Source organism: Schistocerca nitens, chromosome 1 (assembly GCF_023898315.1).
Source record: "Schistocerca nitens isolate TAMUIC-IGC-003100 chromosome 1, iqSchNite1.1, whole genome shotgun sequence".
In the NCBI taxonomy this organism is placed as follows: Eukaryota; Metazoa; Arthropoda; class Insecta; order Orthoptera; family Acrididae; genus Schistocerca; species Schistocerca nitens.
Window position 1 is genome coordinate 155,717,365 of NC_064614.1, and position 18,999 is coordinate 155,736,363.

Here is an 18,999-nt window from a genome sequence, read left to right on the forward strand (position 1 = left end):
TGTCTGTTAATTCATTACACAGTGGTGCTGGCAAGCTACGCTCGTCGTCACTATTATTTCTCAGTTTACTTTGGAGCCTAGTGTTACGTTTTTCACACGCCATTATTGTCACAATATTTCACACGATAACACAGAAAAGCACAATTTGAAGAGCAAAAATAAGAGAACACATTAACATAGCACTGAAAATAATATCTAGTTAACTGCAAGCGCTGCTGCGAAATACTTTGTGCAAATCTACATGCATGCCACAACTGTTTTACTGTACAACAATGAAAGACTGCAACTACAAAGGAGATTTTCTCTACAATTACGCGCTAGCAATAAACAAAAGCTACACTAATTACACAAACTACAAGAAAAAATCAGAAGATTCCAGTGAGGTATCCTAGGCTAAGGGTCGACATATGAAACGTCCCCTTTTGACTAATTATACATAAGACTGTGCTTAAACTGACACACAATATTTTTTTTTTTAGCGCAACGCAATCTGACTTTCAGTAATCGCTACAAAGAATGGCCTAACATTAACTATACCTTTCACAAATCACTTACCTCACGAAAATCTTCGCTACTCAAGCTACTGCAATACAGCAAGCGCCACTACTGCCAGCTACATAAAAGATTCAAACTATGGAAGGCACTAACTACTGATAGGGATAGTTAGCCAATGAAAGATATTAATAGAGAACAAACACTGTATTTACCTTAATAGTCATAATATGTATATAGCAGTTCATGACAAATTACAAAACTCCGCCATCTCTCTCCCCACATCCACCACTGCTGGCGGCTCACCTCCAACTGCGCAACGCTACGCGCTGTTCACAGCCAGCTGCCTAACACTACAATGGCGAGTATTACAACAATGCAAAGCAGCCACAGACTGCACACAGCACAGCCAGTGATTTGCATACAGAGGTGGCGTTACCAATAAAAAAACCTAAACAGCCTACTTACAAAGTATCATGTGGCGTGATGGTATGGGGTGCCATTGATTACACGTCTCGGTCGCCTCTTGTTCGCATTGACGGCACTTTGAACAGTGGACGCTACATTTGAGATGTGTTACGACCTGTGGCTCTACCCTTCATTCGATCCCTGCAAAACCGTACATTTCAGCAGGATAATGCACGACCGCATGTTGCAGCTCCTGTGCGGGCCTTTCTGGATACAGAAAATGTTCGACTGCTGCCCTAGCCAGCACATTCTCCAGATCTCTCTCCAACTGAAAACGTCTGGTCAATGGTGGCCGAGCAACTGGCTCGTCACAATACGCTAGTCACTACTCTTGATGAACTGTGGTATCGTGTTGAAGCTGCATGGTCAGCTGTACCTGTACACGCCATCCAAGCTCTGTATGACTCAATGCCCAGGCGTATCAAGGCCATTATTACGGCCAGAGGTGGTTGTTCTGGGTACTGATTTCTCAGGATCTATGCACCTAAATTGCGTGAAAATGTAATCACATGTCCCTTTTAGTATAATATATTTGTAGAATGAATACCCGTTTATCAAGTGTCCCGTGGACATTACAAAGGGTGGGACGAGGTGGTTAATTGGGTGTGTGATCGACGCGGATGGCAGTGCCTGCTGTGCAAGGTGCTCCCAACTGACCACAAGTTTGACAAGGAGCTGTCGTTGTAGAGCGTTCTTGCAAGACGCGGGTGGAGGGTATCGTCGCTTCTTGGTTCTTTATAAGGTCCGCGGAAACGCAAATTTGTTGTTCATACATTAAATGGCTCTGGGCCAGGTCAATATATGTTTTCACGAACTTCCAGCATGCTGGAATAGCTGTGAGTCTGCAACTTTTGTTAAACAGTACAACGAAAAACCAGTCCAAAGTTGTAAATCTCATTTCTTTCTTTTGTTGTTGACTCAATGACTAGTTTCCGACTGGGACCCATTTGCAGTTTGCATACAGGTACCTGTTATCTGTATGCGGTGAAACTGTTCGTTTGCACATTATTTGATGTCGTTTTTGCATTTTCGGAAATACTATGTTGCGATGAGTCGAAAATGGGTCCCGGCTCGAAACTAGTCACTGAGTGGATAAAAAAAGTGAAATTTGCAACTTCTTACTGGTTTTTCGTTGTACCACTATTTGTTTTTACCTCCGTAATACAACAGGCAACGTGTCGGCCCAGGTACTTTCTTGGCTCATGAACACTGCTTAGAGTGTTCGACGCAGTCGTTCCACCATCATATTACTCGCTGTATGGTAGCGAGTACTTCTTTAGATAGAAGATGCCGCGTAATTTTATGAGCTGAGTAAACAGCGAGAAGTCAAATCATCGACTGTGATCCGTGGTCAGTGTGGCCGGAATTCCTAATCTTTCGACACGCTTGCGGACGAATTCCTTATCCCCCAGGGGGCTCGCAGCTCTGTTGTGTCGTCGTATGTGGTACATACGAGGCCCCGAGCTATTACTACCTTTTCTTCCCTCGCGCGCTGCATTCCCAACTCCATTTCCCATGCCCTTCCCTCCCTGCCCTCGCTCCTTCCCCTTTGCTCCCTCATTCCCCTATCTCAGGGTCCTTGCTTATGTCAGCCCAGGTATCCTCCTTATTGTTTTGTTCTTCTTGCTTTTTTATTTTCTTTTTTACCTTTTCTTTTCGACGCTTTTGGTTCCCATTTGGGGTTCGATGTCCTGTTCTAAGTTTTGTCTCTGTTGTGTGAGCCAACATACCGCCTCATCCATCTTCCGTCCTTTAACGCTATATAGCCAGTATGGTAGGCAGTCCATGTGGTGCGGTTGTTTTGTACCCTTTTGGTTGAGCCCACAGACAACACAAGATCGCACTTCTGATAAGTGTGCTCCTACCTCCTGCTGCATGCCTAGGGGTGGCTGCTTCTCATTCTGGGACATCGTAACTCCTGGCAACAGCTGCCATGCCAGGAGCCATTGTTGTGGTTGGGTGGTACCCATGGGGAGAGTGGGTGGTACAGGATGGTCACTTTCCGTATTAAATGTATTGAGCTCGAAAAAACTGGCTGTTCTTCTACCGTCATCTCTTTATTTCGGAATGCTTCATATGACCCTGTAGCCTTCATTTCCATGGCTACCCACTGGAAAGAAGAGGAGGAAGACCATGCACACCCACTTGGGGTAAAATACTTTCCCTCATTACCTGGTCTGCACCAGGATTGACAGGGACCTTTCACGACCACCAGGCGGTTATTTTTCTTGGAAACCTTCGAACACAAGTTGGTGAAGTGGACTGAGTAATTTTCGATTGGAATCGCTGGTGACCAAACTTTTTTTTGTCATCAAATCTGCAGCCTTTCATGTCTGTGTCCATCTTGGTGACATCCTGTTGTTAGCTACTCCTCGCCCGTCTTTAAATATGGTTGAGGATGTCGTTCTTCATAGGGACTTCATCCTTAAAACTGATGATGAACTCCAGGCCAGCCTGGAACAACAGGTTGTTTATTTGGTTCTGCATGTTCAGAGAGGCTATAAAGTTGTATCAATACTGTCTTCCTTATTCTGGCATTTTAGGGGTATACCCTGCCAGAGAAGGCCAAGCTAATCGTTTACCAGTGTGATGCGAAGCCATATGTGCCGCTACCCAAAAGGTACTTTCGGAACTTGCGTTTTGGGCCCTTGTCTTCCCATCGGGCAGCAGGCCCTCTAAGAGGTGAATGTGGGTGCCATCTGTATTCGTTACTTGACATGATCATCACTCCCCATATTCGATGGATTGCCCAGTCAGAAGAAGGAAAAGAAGATACAGAAGTCACTTGATTGTTAATCCTACACTGAGGCTCATCATAAATATGACAGTCTTCACTCTTTGCCTATGTCACATTGTCTCTGTCATGTCCTTTCCCCTCCTCCCTCCTCCTTATAATAGCTTTGACCCCTTTTTTCTTACCCTCCTCTGTGGTTGCCACCCCATCCCCTGCCGGCACCTCTCCCTCTAACTGGCTGCTCCCCTTTTTCAGTGTCTGCAGGTGATGGACCCCCTCTCCCAGTGTCCCCCAGACCAGAGGTCTGATGCCATATGTCAGCCATGGGACCCATTGTTCATGTTCCCCAGTGTCACCTGCTCTCAGTTCAACATCTCACTTAAATCTGCTCTCTCTCTCTCTCTCTCTCTGTGCCCTGCCCTTCTCAATCCATGGAAGAGAATAAGAAGAAACGTAAGTCGTAGGACAAGGACACTAATTTTTCCCTGGAGGTGTCATCTCCATCTGAATATAGGCTCTTGTTTATGGCTATCACCCTGTTCTTTCTGGTGATGGGTGATCTGGCAGCGTGACCAGTTGTGGTCCATTTCCCTCCCATCTGGATCCACGTTCCATGCCTGTTGAATGGAGTTGCAATCCCTTAGTTCCTTTTACTCCATAGCTTAAGTAATTCTACAGGAATCTTATTTTACAGACTCTCACTCACCAACTCTTCAGGGGTCAGAACTTGATCAGCTCTCTAAGTGCGTCCAGTGGCATTTTCAAGGTCGGTCCATACAGATGTTGTTAGAATGTGGACCCTCTTTCATATCATATTGGAGTCTGTGGTCACAGTTTGCGACCTCTATCTCTCTCCTGACAGGCCACCTACACCTACTGCCCTAACTGACATCCTTCAGCAACTACCACCTCCCCGCCTCCTCCTACTTTTGGATTTTAATGCCCATTCCTACATATGGAGCAGTGCTTTTTCGTTTAGTTGGGATATCCTATAAGACCAGTTGCTTGTGGACCACGAGCGGTGCCTTCTTAATGATGGTTCCCATAACCATTTTAGTGCCACTTGTGGCACTTTCTGTGCCATTGATTTTTCTTCCTTCACTGCACTGGATGCCACACAATTACCTCTTTAACTCTGACCACTTCATGTTGATTCTCTCATTCCCTTCCCATCTTCCAATGTCCAGATTAACCAATGGGATTTCCATCGCACTGACCGGCCTATAAACACCTCTCAATTCGTGTTTGCCTTCTCTTTGTCAGGTTCTATTGATGAAGTCGTCCATCACGTATCCAATAAGATTATTCGTGCTGCCAGCATTGCCGTCCCCCACTCGATGGGCCACTTTCGCCGCCGGCCAGTCACGTGGTGGAGCACAGCCATTGCCAGCACCATCCAGGATCGCTGTCGAGCCTAGGAATGCCATAAACAGCACCCGTCCTCCATTGGTCTCACTAGCTTTAAACGACGTCACGCTAAAGCCAGTTACTGATTCAAAGAGAACAAGCAGGTGTATTAGGAAGGCTTCATCTCCTCCCTAAGTTCTTATGTCTGTTCGTCATGGGCGTGGGCTATGTCAAACACCCTCCAAATTTGCTAATGGCCGTTTTCCTTGCACTCCCAGGAGGCCTTTGTATGCATCGATTGGTTCTCGTGGAACACCTTGTGACTCATCTTGTGAGAGCATGGTTGTAAGACTCCTATAGCCAGCTTCCTCCTCTGGAAACAGAGGGCTGAAGCTTCCCACATATATTTTACTCCTTGTCAGGCGTAATCCTGCGATGAAACTTTCTCTGAGTGAGAACTTCTTCTAGCATTCTCCTCCTCCCGTGATTCAGTCCCTGACTCTGATTCCACACATAACCAACTGCTTCAACATCTCAATCCCACAAAATGACAATATCTCCTCTGGCGTTTTAACCATATTTGGCTCTAAGATATCCCCCCCCCCCTCCCCTCAATGGAGGGACAGTATTATCGCTCCTGTCCTCGAGCCTGGTAAGGATAATTCGTCCCTCGATAGTTACCAGCCAGTCAGTCTTACCAACATCCCCTGCAAGGTTCATGAAAGGACGGTGGCTTGTTGGCTCTATTGGGTTCTTGAATCTTGGGACCTTTTGCTTCCATACCAGCGCAACTTTCAGGAGGGACAGTCTTCAATCGATCATTTCTTTTGATCGGAAACTGCAGTTTCGCAGGCTTTTTCTCAGCACTGCTATCTTGTCGCAATTTTCTTCGATCTTCGTAAGAACTTTGCACTATCACATCTGACTTACACTCCATGAGTTGGGGCTTCAGGGTCCCATTCGCTAGTTCCTGTCCCTTAGGTCATTCCAAGTTTGGGTTGGCACTGTTCTCAGTTTCCTGTGGACCCTGGACAATGGGATTTCACAGGGTGCCATATTAAGTGTCTTCCTTTTCCTCATCATATTAATGGACTCGTGGACTCCATCGGACAGTGGGTCACCCCTGACCTGTGTGTGGGTTATTTCTGTGTCTGAACTAGTTCCTACTCGGTGGCCTCTGTGGAGCCATCCATTTCACTTCTGCATTGATGTTTCCACAGAATTTTCGGTTCTCTCCCATTAAATCGTGGCTGCTGAATTTCTGTCACTGTACTATGGTCCATTCTGATTCAGTGCTCTAACCTTGACGCCCAGTGCCTGTCCACAGTCCCACAATTCTGTTTCTTGGGTCTTTTTGTTTGGCAATAAGCTTGCTTGATTGCCCCATATCTGTCTTCCGAAGTTCGGCTGTTTCCATAACCGCAATGTCCTTCACTTCTTTGCCAACATCTCTTGGGACACAGATCGTTTGACTCTTCTCCACTTTTACTAGTCACATCTGGACTACAGCTGTCAAGCTTATGGCTCAGCTGCACTTCCACACTGCTCCTCTTTGACCTGTTTCACCAACAATGCCCTTCACACTAGCTCTGTCAATAGTCTTCTGGTTGATGCTGAGATCCTCCCCCCCCCCCTCCCATACCTTTCCATTTGGCGGTTCCAGCTTCTGGTTTCCTATGCTATTGCAGTGTGTTCTTTCCGGGCCATCCTTACTCTCTTCTTTTCGTGGCTTCAGGACATCGCCCTCACGCTTCAGGTAGGTTTACTGGCTGGGCTCTGGGTTGCTTCCCTCTTTATCCTCTTCCCCACATTCACTCCTGAACATCCCCCATTGGTTAGTTCTTGGCCCTAGATTCAGATGGATCTCTCCCAGTATTCAAAGTTCTCTATTGTTCTAATGGTATTCCACTGTTTGTTCTGCCCACTCTTATGACAATTTCGGTATGTTACTGCTTTAGTCCCTCTGCTTTATTAAACGGTCCTCCCTCACCCGAGTTTTATTATGGATAGACTTGACGAGTGGCCTCCAGACTAATGTTTTTCCTGGCATTCACTGATTCTGCCACCCGCAACCTTCTCACTGATCTTGACTCTGCTGGTTGTTCAGCTGATTTCCTTTGAGTTCCCAGCGACGTAGGTACCCTAAGTAATGAGCTTGCCAGTTGTCCAGCAGGTGATCAGATCCCTCTGGGGGCGGATTTGCGTCTTTTTCGCTCAGTCATAGGACATATCTCGGGGAAACCCAACCATCTGTCTCCTTTCCACCTCTCTTGGAGGAAATGTACCACTCTTTTTCGCTTTTGTATTGGCCATAGAAGGATGATAGATGGTTTTTTACTCTGTAATGAGCTGCCCCTCACTCCTTTGTAGTTGCGAGGCCCCCCTCGCTATGATCCATATTTTGCTGGACAGTCCCCACCTCTTCGCCCTTCGCACTAGTCTGGCCTGTGTGTGCGTGCTGCTCTAGGCGCTTCAGCCTGGAACCGCGTGACCGAGGTTCGAATCCTGCCTCGGGCATGGATGTGTGTGATGTCCTTAGGTCAGTTAGGTTTAAGTAGTTTTAAGTTCTAAGGGGACTGATGACCACAGATGTTAAATCCCATAGTGGTCAGAGCCAATGGAACCTTCGCACTAAATATGCTCTCCTACTCAGCTTGCTAGTTAGCTACCCTTGCATGGTTATGTACACCCTCGATTTTCTTCGCCAAAGAGGTCTGTCCTCCCAGACTTAGGTACCTGAATTTTCTTCAAGAACTGGAGCCTCTCAGTTAGCAATGCCTCCACGGCAGCCAAATTTTAACCTCCTTTTCCCTGCATTTTCTCTGACTTTTTGCGGCATTTGGTTCGTTTTGCTTGTGTCTTCTTCCCTTGGTGTTGTCCCTATAGTGTGCTGATCGTGGTGTGGTATCTGGATCTAGATGGATTTGCGGTAGCGCCAGCATCCTGTCTTGGTTAGCGCCTATGAGAAGCCCCAAGCTCTTGCCGCTCCACGCCTTTCCTCCTCCTGTTCTTTATGCTTCCTGCCGTCCCAACGCTCCTTCCATCTGTTTGCTTGCCCGTTTCCCTTTCCCATTAATTTGACTGTGATGTTGAGGTTGTTCCTCCCTTAGCTTCTATCACCTTGGATCGTGGGACCTATGACCTCGCCGTTTGGTGGCCTCTTCCCTCCAACGAGTTCTTTAGCCACCATCTTGGCTAATATCGGAAGGTGACATCGCTTCGCACAACAGGTCAAATTATCCATTATTTTTAACAAGTATTTGTACCTGTTGGGGTAGGAAGTGGTCCTATTATGTCTAGGTGCACATGAATATATCTAGTTGAGGGGGTAACTATACTCCAGTAGGTGAGAAAGTGTGATGACCAACTATGTTTTGTTGACAGCGTAAATAAGCTCTTGCCAGCTGGTGGCATTCTTTGTCGGCTCGAGGCCAGGCACAGCGTTGAATCACAGCGCATATGGAAGCGCGAAAGCTAGGGTCTATCAGACCCTGAAGAGCTGGGAATATATTTTCGCGATGTGCTGCGAAGCTGTATAGTTGTTGTTGACCTTTAGCAGTGTCACAGAATCACAACTGGACCTACCATAGCGTAACAACATTTGTAACTGAGTGTGCACAATGTCTGGCCATGGCAATCCACTGATGTGCAGCACGCACCCCCGCCCCCCCCCCCCCCTCCCCCAAGGGGCAGTCTCGAGAATATTTTTAATGCTCAAATAACTTACAACAATGCAGCCGGATGACGTCATCGACTACCAGCTATATTTCGACAGGTGCACACCTTCTAATTTGAAGCCTAAAATGCAGCAAGTAACTGCTGTGCAAGCAAATTTAAAATTCCAGTTTTCTCTAGAAAGGATAAAGCTGCGTCGTCAAAAAGTTTTCTTCGTGAGATTTATCACAGATCTCCGGGTTATAGTGTTACGGAGCCACGTAAAAGTTCAGACTTCGCGCAAATGCCTGGCAGTTACAGAGTGAATCTCCCAGTCAGACTGCGATCGTGAAATACCGTCAAGCCAATCCCAATAAAAAGCCGAAATTTTTTAAGAAATCGTTAAATGAAGAAGAAACAATTCCTTGGAAGCAAATTCCAACTGTCAGTGAGTGTAATGGATTCTTTCATGAGCAAGGACTAGGCTAGTGTGACGGCAGGAGAATTACACTACTGGCCATTAAAATTGCTACACCAAGAAGAAATGCAGATGATTAACGGGTATTCATTAGACAAATATATTATACTAGAACTGACATGCTGGGTGCATAGATCCTGAGAAATCAGTACCCAGTACAACCAAATCTGGCCATAATAACGGCCATGATACGCCTGGGCATTGAGTCAAACAGAGCTTGGATGGCATGTACAGGTACAGCTCCCCATGCAGCTTCAACACGATACCACAGTTCATCAAGAGTAGTGACTGGCGTATTGTGACGAGTCAGTTGCTCGGCCACCATTGACCAGACGTTTTCAGTTGGAGAGAGATCTGGAGAATGTGCTGGCCAGGGCAGCAGTCGAACATTTTCTGTATCCAGAAAGACCCGTACAGGAGCTGCAACATGCGGACGTGCATTATCCTGCTGAAATGTACGGTTTTGCAGGGATCGAATGAAGGGTAGAGCCACAGGTCGTAACACATCTCAAATGTAGCGTCCACTGTTCAAAGTGCCGTCAATGCGAACAAGAGGCGACCGAGACGTGTAATCAATGGCACCCCATACCATCACGCCGCATGATACTTCAGTATGGCGATGACGAATACATGCTTCCAATGTGCGTTGACCGCGAAGTCGCCAAACATCATGATGCTATAAACAGAGCCTGGATTCATCCAAAAAATGACGTTTTGCCATTCGTGCACCCAGGTTCGTCGTTGAGTACAACATCGCAGGCGTTCCTGTCTGTGATGCAGCGTCAAGGGTAACCGCAGCCATGGTCTCCGAGCTCATAGTCCATGCTGCTGCAAACGTCGTCGAACTGTTCATGCACATGGTTGTTGTCTTGCGAACGTCCCCATCTGTTGACTCAGGGATCGATCCGTGACAGCCACGCGGATAAGATGCCTGTCATCTCGACTGCTAGTGATACGAGGCCGTTGGGATCCAGCACGGCGTTCCATATTACCCTCCTGAACCCACCGATTCCATATTCTGCTAACGGTCACTAGACCTCGACCAACGCGAGCAGCAATGTCGCGATACGATAAACCGCAATCGCGATAGGCTACAATCCGACCTTGATCAAAGTAGGAAACGTGATGGTACGTATTTCTCTTCCTTACACGAGGCATCACAACAACGTTTCACTAGGCAACGCCGGCCAACTGCTGTTTGTGTATCAGAAATCGGTTGGAAATTTTCCTCATATCAGAACGTTGTAGGTGTCGCCACCGGCGCCAACCTTGTGTGAATGCTGTGAAAAGCTAATCATTTGCATATCACAGCTTCTTCTTACTGTCGGTTAAATTTCGCGTCTGTATCATGTCATCTCCGTGGTGTACTTATTTTAATGTCCAGTAGTGTAATACGATGCACAACTTTGGCAAACTTTGGAACAATATTTTTGTCACGACATTTGAGCACAAACGGCTACGCAGATTGCAATCTTTCTCTACTGCTGCAGAGTTTATCCAATCTCCGCAAGCAAAGATTCACTTTCTGCCCATAGAAGTGAACGACGTATCACACACACACACACACACACACACACACATACACACACACACTGTAAACTCTAGCGCCATCACACACGGTAGATGACCGACGTTAGAATTTATCAATACTGAAATTAATAATAAAAACAGAGAGCATTTCGAAAAGGATTGGTCATATTTTGCTGAAATATGATGTGAAGTGCGGTTTTCGACCACGATCTGATATCAGGGTCTATTTAGCTTCCATAAAGTATGATCTTGATTTTGCATAAGGCAAGTGTCTACCGTATTCTTTACTGTTGAAGCAGGCCATATATTGGTCAGAGTATCAGGACTGTGGAGGACCGGTGTACTGAGCTTAGGCGGCACACACGCTTACATCAGCCGAACATTCACTGACGCTGACTTCTGACGTCCGTCGTCCTCCAGCTGCATTTCCGTAAGTTATTTGAACATTGTTTATGTCGGGGCAAACTAAATTCTCACATTTAAAAGTTACTTAGATGCCGGATGTCCATGGTAAATTGCCGTGTACATTTTTGGTGTCTTGTACGGCGAGATTTCATTGGCCATTAATTTTTTGGAAGGCTGGTGGAAAACTTTGCCTGAAATTCGCTGCAGAGTTATGTTACTGCTTCGTATACTGCAATGAGCACTCGGTCGACTGTTCATTGTCGGGTATGAGTCAGTAAAAGTTTGCAGGAAAAATGCGCTGATGACTGTCAGTTTCCCGTTCCCACTGTTGCAGCGCCGCACCAGTAGTTGTCTGGCTGGCATCTACTGTCAAGGCTAACTTTGCGGTGTGGCTTGGATCAGAGAGTGAAGTAACCTTTGCCAGTGCGTTTTTAAGTTTTTAAAGCCTTCCGCCATCATTTGTGCCCATGTTACCATGGATTTACCAGTGGGGATTGTTTCCGTTAGGATGGCATTGAGTTTCGCGCTACTCTCAGTAAGTGTGTCGATAAAAGTTTATCATGCCCAAGAAGGATATTAGATTCTGATAAGTTTTGGGCTGACGTATGTTGCGAATTGCCGGCACACGTTCGGGAAAGGGGTTTGATACCCTCTGCTAACACTTTTTATCCTACAAAACAAATAGTCGACATCTCTAATGGCCACTTGTTTGCATTTAGAAGAACACCACTCTTCTGAATGCATTGAAATAACAGCTGTAAGCGTCTTATGTGCTCTTGTTCATTATGAGAAAGAACCAGGACGTCAAAACAAAAATTTAGACCTCCTAAAAACTACATCGTGACATAAAGCACTGCTATCTGCTCTGTATACAACTCCTGCGTTCAATCACTTTAGCTGCTGAATGAAGCTCTAGAACTATGTAGCAGGTGCAAGTGGAGATAGGCGGTCCAGTTATACGTTGTCGCTTACGTACTGACTGGCTCTTCATTACTATGTCTCTAAAGTTTTGGTATGCCTGCTCCGAGATGCGCTGCAATACTATATCTTGAACCACTTTAACCAATTAGTCATCCATGTTGCAGAAGATTGGGTTAAATTTGTCTTTGTTGTTACATACACCACTTTGCTTGAAGATGTACGAACCATTCTGTCGGATAATCTGTTCAGAAAGTCGGTAGCCGTACTGAAGCTGTTGCAGTTGGTGACGTTGCAGTTGGACTGTTCATTTGCGACGAGATCGTTAGTAAAACCGTTGAAGTGTGATTACGTGGATGTTGGTTGTCTTCTTGTTTACGGGTAAGCTGGTATGGTTGTGAGTGTTGCTTCTCTATTCTCGAGGCGGCGTGGTAATTACACACTGTGGAAGAACAAATTTTTGGAAAAGAGGGTCACCACTGTAGTATTACTCACTTTTACGCTAGCATAAGTAACAGAGAAACAGTAACAAGTAAATAACTTTATTGAAACTTGCAGGACACATCATAGATACATTGAATCACAAAATTCTTGTTCTTGCAACTCTCTTTTACGGGTAACACACACTCTAAATCATTCTAGTCACCTGTCGCACTGTCGATGTGTACGTTCGTCAAGTCGCCACTCTTACACACGGGGCCTACGCAGTTGCAGAATGAGTGTCGGGTACTTCACATTTCCTAAATCAAGATGCATTTCCGCTCTCTCTCTGACATAACGCCCCAGACCTGTTTTTCTGCTGCTGTTGCCAAATGCTCCGAATTTTCTGTCATTTTGTCTACATCTAACCCAATTTCTTTGCTGTCGAGTGGGTGTGTTTCTCAATAGTTTTGCGACTGTTTATAAATTATTTATTAACTGGCGGATGAAGGGAAATAGATCTTCTTGTGGAGCACCCGCAACCGCACAAGTCCATTTTGAAAAATGAAGAACCCGCAGAAGATGGTGGATTTAGCAACTGATATACACTTTCTTCATTTTTCAAAAAATAAAAGGGAAATAGGAAGTTACGTTTCAGAACAAGTCCATCATATATAAAATTAACTACAGATGAACACATTCTGGTGGATTATGTAACACTGGTACGAGTTTGAGATCCCTAACTGTGGTAGTAGTCATTCTACGGTCTCTTAAAAATTAGAATGTTAGTAGACGTTGTAACTTGATGTTGTTGCTTTGGGAAAAAGGTGAAACTTTTATTTGGTGACTCGTCATTGGTAGACAACATTAGTGTTTGTATTGGAATGTGCTACATGAATACATTCTCAAGAACAAGTATACAGGGTAAACATTTGATAGGCTTACAGTTATTATCGCTACAAGCCAAACTCGACATATTCATCAAAATTGTTTTAAACGTATTGTAACTTTTCGACCCGACTCAGTTTTTCAAAAGAGAAGTACTTCAATAATAATAATGCAGTTATGCTCGTTAACAGTACTTCACTTCCGTCTACCAATGGAGCACCTTCACAAGAGAGCATAACACATTATTCACAGATTAGGATTGCATTCTTTCCATCGTAACAGTGTCTGAGAGTTCATACATTGATCACAAACCTTGGAGGAAAGTTCCGAGGCAGAACAGGGCTTCCAGAGGCGACATCCAGCTTAAACTAAATGACCACCCGATGGTAATTTTAGAACTTTTTTCAAGATTTTGATGAATATAACCTGCTGATCAAGATGTCGAAGGAATATAGATCCATGATAAACACAGAATTGTGTGAGATGGAGACCCACTTACATTAGGGATTTATACAGTATCCAAGAGCCATTCAGGGTCAAGACTAAGCCATTGATGAGGATGAGTACCACCTCATCCCACATACGTGCAACAGAAATATATTAGAAAGGTACCTTTTAAGAGCTCTCAATGATAACTCGTCTAACACGGCGAGATAAATCTCTGCCACAATGAGTACAAAAGGTACGGACGTGTGAATTTCCTTAGATATAAGTTGAGAAACTGATGTAACCTTCGCTCAGAAGTGAATAGTTCGGCCAACAGGGTTCACACGTGCGTACTCATTGTACAGATACGTCAGCAGTACTGCCCTATGTGGGTGCTCTTGGCAACTGGTCAACGATGTTGCTACTGCTGGCTCTTGCCCCAACATGCTCCACTCGAGAGGCTCAAACAGCAAACAGAGTAATTATTCTTGAATAATTTCTGGGTCGGTGCTTGGAACTAGTGCTGGGTGCTATATATTTGGCTACGGTAGGCTGGTTCACAGTTGACACATGAGATTTGCCTTTCACTGCGAGTTGTTTAGTCTCTAGACGGATGAACTAAGGACCACTGGTAATGAAAAAAATGAAAGGGTGTCCAGTCTAAACCAGGGCTTCATATACGCAAGACAGAGTTGATCCCCATCCATTTATGGAGATCGTTCAAGATGACTCAGTTGAGTGTGCTATTGACATCTCTTTGAGGCTCCATAAACGTTAAACACGAACAAGGGACAGCATTACTTTGTGCCTCGCGACTATTTTTCTGCATTCTTCAACACTCATGAGTGTTGAAAATTTGGGTTACCTGCTACAGTGATAATAATGGTAATAATAACAATAAAGTGTCTCCGTTCTTTAAGTGTGATATGTTACGTCAGTATACAGTTCCTTAAGGTTTTGTAACACGTTATCAACAGGTTTTGATTTATGAGGTACTCTGGAATGCAAAATGAATTTTCCCATTCTGCAGCTGAAATTTTATGATGTATGTTCTCGCAGAACGGGTTACTTTCTGCACTGCCGTACGTCGCTAATATTGTCCTGAGTCTTGCGTCCAGCTGGATTGTCAAGAGCGTAGAGAAGAAGCAAATACTCAGCACGGGGGCCTTAAGAAAGGTGATCAACTCCATTGGTAAGAAAGTATGTGCAGATAACTATGTATTGGTTTTCGCACAAGAAGTCATTAAATTACAGGAAATAAAGTCGAAAAGTTTATTTATTTATTTAACCTGCTCTGATTAGGGCCATCAGCCTCTGTCTTACGTCGGAGCAGGGTTTCACATATGCAGTGTCATTTTTTACATCATAGTTACCTAAGAAATAACAATTACAGTTACGCCAATAGTATGAAAATGTTCCAATAAATTAGATGTATGCAGCCGGGTGGTCGTCGACAACCGCCGATGTTTCGACTGAAGCATACCCTGACATTTTCAACGCATAACTCCACAAAGCAAACGATACCTAAGGGAATCTACACACTTTTTGTCGGGTTGTGAGTAATGTTGGTGCTTCGACATGTTGTGTAGGGAAGCACCTTGCTACTCTATTGATCTATCTCTATAATAGGTCGGTATGAGCATCCCATTAAGAACTCTATTGATTTCTTACGTCTATTAGAGGGAATGCGATTAAATGAACGTGAATTCAAGTAAGTTTTGATGTGATCTCTCTCTTCATTCACGTTCCTGTGTCGATTCGTTACGGTTGATTGGGGATAGCTTTAGTGTTGAAGTAACGAACCTATTTCGACAGTTTGTTGAATTATCAGTAATGTGAGGCGACAGATGAAGTTGCGATGGGAGGCCCGTTGTTCACCATTATTGCCGATTTGTTTATGGAGGCCATCGAGGAACGTGCCTTGGAGTCGGCAGCTTCGAAACCTGCGTGTTTTTTTTCGGATACTAGACGATTCTTTGCCCTCATAACAGCGAGAATTTGAAAGACTTTTAAGCACACCTGAATTCTATCCGCCCGAATATTTCTTCGACGATGGAGGTGGAATTAAACGACTGCCTTCCCTTCTTTGACGTATCGCTTAGGAGTAATGCTGATTGTACGTTAGTACATCCCCTAAATAGGAAGCCTTCTCACACTGACTTGTATGTGCATGCTGATAGTTGACACTATTCGGCTCAGCATGAAGGGGTTCAAAATGGTTCAAATGGCTGTAAGCACTATGGGACTTAACATCTGAGGTCATCAGTCCCCTAGACTTAGAACTACTTAAACCTAATTAACCTAAGGACAGCATACACATCCATGCCCGAGGCAGGATTCGCACCTGCGACCGTAGCAGCAGCGCGGTTCCGGACTAAAGCGCCTAGAACCGCTCGGCCACCAGCGGCCGGCGCATGAAGGGGTGCTCCGGAGCTTGGTTCACAGGGACCATGCCATCTCGGACCCCCAGCGTTTGTCAGCTGAGTTAGCCCATCTTGAGGTCACTTTTTTCCAGAATGGTTTGAGTGAAAGACAGATCAGACGTATGCTGCGCTATGGACCAACTGTTCACCGGGTGAGTGATGATAATACCGAGGTGGCACTGAAGTCTACAGATTTTTTGCCTTAAGCAGGGGCATTTCAAACAGAACTGGCCGTATTTTCGGAAATTATGACGTGAAATGTGTTATTCGGCTCCCATCTAAGACCAGAGTCCTTTTAGCTTCTGTAAAGAATGTTCTTGGGTTGCGTAAAGCTGGTGTCTACCGTATTCCGTGGAGTTGTGACATGTCATGTATTGGTCAGAGTATCACAACTACGGAGGACCGGTATATTGAACATAGCGGCACACACTCTTACAACAGCCAACAAAATCCGCTATAGCAGAGTACTGTCGTGGCACCTTTCATCCCATGGAACAACACGGAGATTCTGGCACGCACTTGCAGCTGTTGGGAAAGTGTTATTAAGGAAGCAGTTGAAATCAAATTAGCATGTAACCTTATAAATAGAGGTGGTAGTTTTTCTTTGAATTCTGTTGGAAACCTGTGCTCTCCCTTGCCAAAAACCAGAGGGACTAAGTTAATGGTATCTCACCCGCTGTTGATTAATTTCACGTCGGTCATCTTTGGATTATCCATGGTGCTAATGTTTACAGCATCTGCGTGTGTGTCATTTATATGGAATCTCTCTGCAGTCCGAGCTATTAAATTCCCTTGCACAACTCTTATTTGCTGCAGTTTTGCCTTGAAAATCGTAGCATGCGCTCCTGTCGAAATACCGGCGGTTGTCGACGACGTCACCCGGCTGCATTCCCGTGGGTTATTTGACCACTGTATGCGCCGGGGGAAATTCAGAAACATATTAAAATGATTTGTGTGTCTGAAGTATCAGTATGAGTAAAATGTGGTTCTACCAAACGCTTACGCTGATGATGTAAGGAAAGGTGTAAAAATATAAATGAAATTGTAGCTAAGGAACATTTCAAAATACACTGCTGGCCACCGTAAATGCAACACCAATAAATACAAGAGGTAGCACAACAAAATTTATTTTGTAGATAACATGTTGACCAAGTATCAAATGATTACGTTTACAGACGTCTGTGACATGTGGTTCCTGCCAGAATCAGTAGCCAGAGTAGCCGCCATTGTTGGAGATCACCGCTGCCACACGTCTCGGCATTGAGTCAAAGAGACGTTGGATGTGTTCCTGGGGTACAGCAGCTCAAGCAGCTTCCACACATTGCCAAAGATCATCTGGTGTGGCAGCTGGGGATATAATCTGGGTCACTCGTTGAGCAACCATGAACCACATGTTTTCTATCGGCGAAAGATCCGGAGAGCGAGCCGGCCAGGGAAGCAATTCAATCTGGTTATTGACGAAGAACCTTTGGACAATGCGTGCCACGTGTGGTCGCGCATTATCCTGTTGAAATATGGCTGTGGCCGAGCCCTGAAGGTAAGGAAGGACAACTGGCTCCAGCACCTCGGATATGTAGCGCGGGCTATTTAAAGTACCGGCAATGCGTACTAGAGGCGTGCGAGAGTAATATCCAATACCGCCCCATACCATAATACCCGGTGCAAGACCAGTGTGGCGGTGCATAATGCAGCTGTCCAGCATCCTCTCTCCACGGTGTCTCCACACTCGAATCCGACCATCGTGGTGCTGCAGACAGAAGCGTGCCTCGTCAGTAAAGACAACGTCATTCCATTCTGCCGTCCACATCCGTCTGTCATCACACCATTGGCGACGGAGACGTCTGTGGTTCTGCGTCAATGGTAGACGAAGCAATGGACGTCTTGCGGACAGACCACTCTGCTGTAAACGGCGTCGAATGGTACGTGCAGACACTGGATGATGCGTTACAGACGCAATGTGCTGTGCTGTGGTTCGGGATGTCACTGAGCGATCCGTCACTGCCATGCGCACAATTTGCCTATCAGCACGTGCAGTGGTGCACCGAGGTGAATGCGATCGACCACGTCGGTCCGTCGTACCCTCCTGCATCCAACGGTCACATATCCGCATTACAGTTGTTTGGTTTCGTCCAACACGACTAGCGATTTCTCTGTATGATAATCCACAATCTCGGTAAGCCACTATCCTTCCTCTGTCGAACTCGGATACTTGATCAAAAGATGTTGGCTGTTGTCTACGAGGCATAACTGATCGTCTTGTGAAACAACCACAAGGTAAACACACGTGCCGAACGTACACTCGTCGAAATCGCCAAGCCTTAAATGGCGCTATGAGGTGGCGCCACAGGCGCGCGTGATGTGCGTCTGCGCTGAAATTCTAATCAGTTGCATATCTCATCGCTGCAAACTCATGGTGTAAATTTCACTTGATTCGGATGCTTCCTTCAGGGTGTTGCATTTACGGTGGCCAGCAGTGTACTTTAGTAATAGCAACACCAGAAAGCATAGCAAATAATGAAAATTTTTCTTGCTTTGTGTATGCAGTACAGTAAGAAGAATACATGATCCAATTTGTAGGTGATATTTACGGAAGAAAGGGTGCGCAACTTAATACTCGGAACTGCCACAACAGCCGGCCGCGGTGGTCTCGCGGTTCTAGGCGCGCAGTCCGGAACCGTGCGACTGCTACGGTCGCAGGTTCGAATCCTGCCTCGGGCATGGATGTGTGTGATGTCCTTAGGTTAGTTAGGTTTAAGTAGTTCTAAGTTCTAGGGGACTTATGACCACAGCAGTTGAGTCCCATAGTGCTCAGAGCC

General features: G+C 45.4%; 1 protein-coding gene across 1 annotated transcript in view; it reads left to right on the top strand.

Annotated features, from left to right (window-relative positions):
* LOC126243928 (putative inorganic phosphate cotransporter) overlaps window positions 1-18,999 on the top strand; it is a 246,450-nt gene that overhangs the window by 60,597 nt on the left and 166,854 nt on the right. The window contains exon 7 of the mRNA XM_049948199.1: window positions 14,820-14,952. Within this exon, the coding sequence (XP_049804156.1) occupies window positions 14,820-14,952 (133 nt within the window). The remainder of the gene's footprint in view (window positions 1-14,819; window positions 14,953-18,999) is intronic.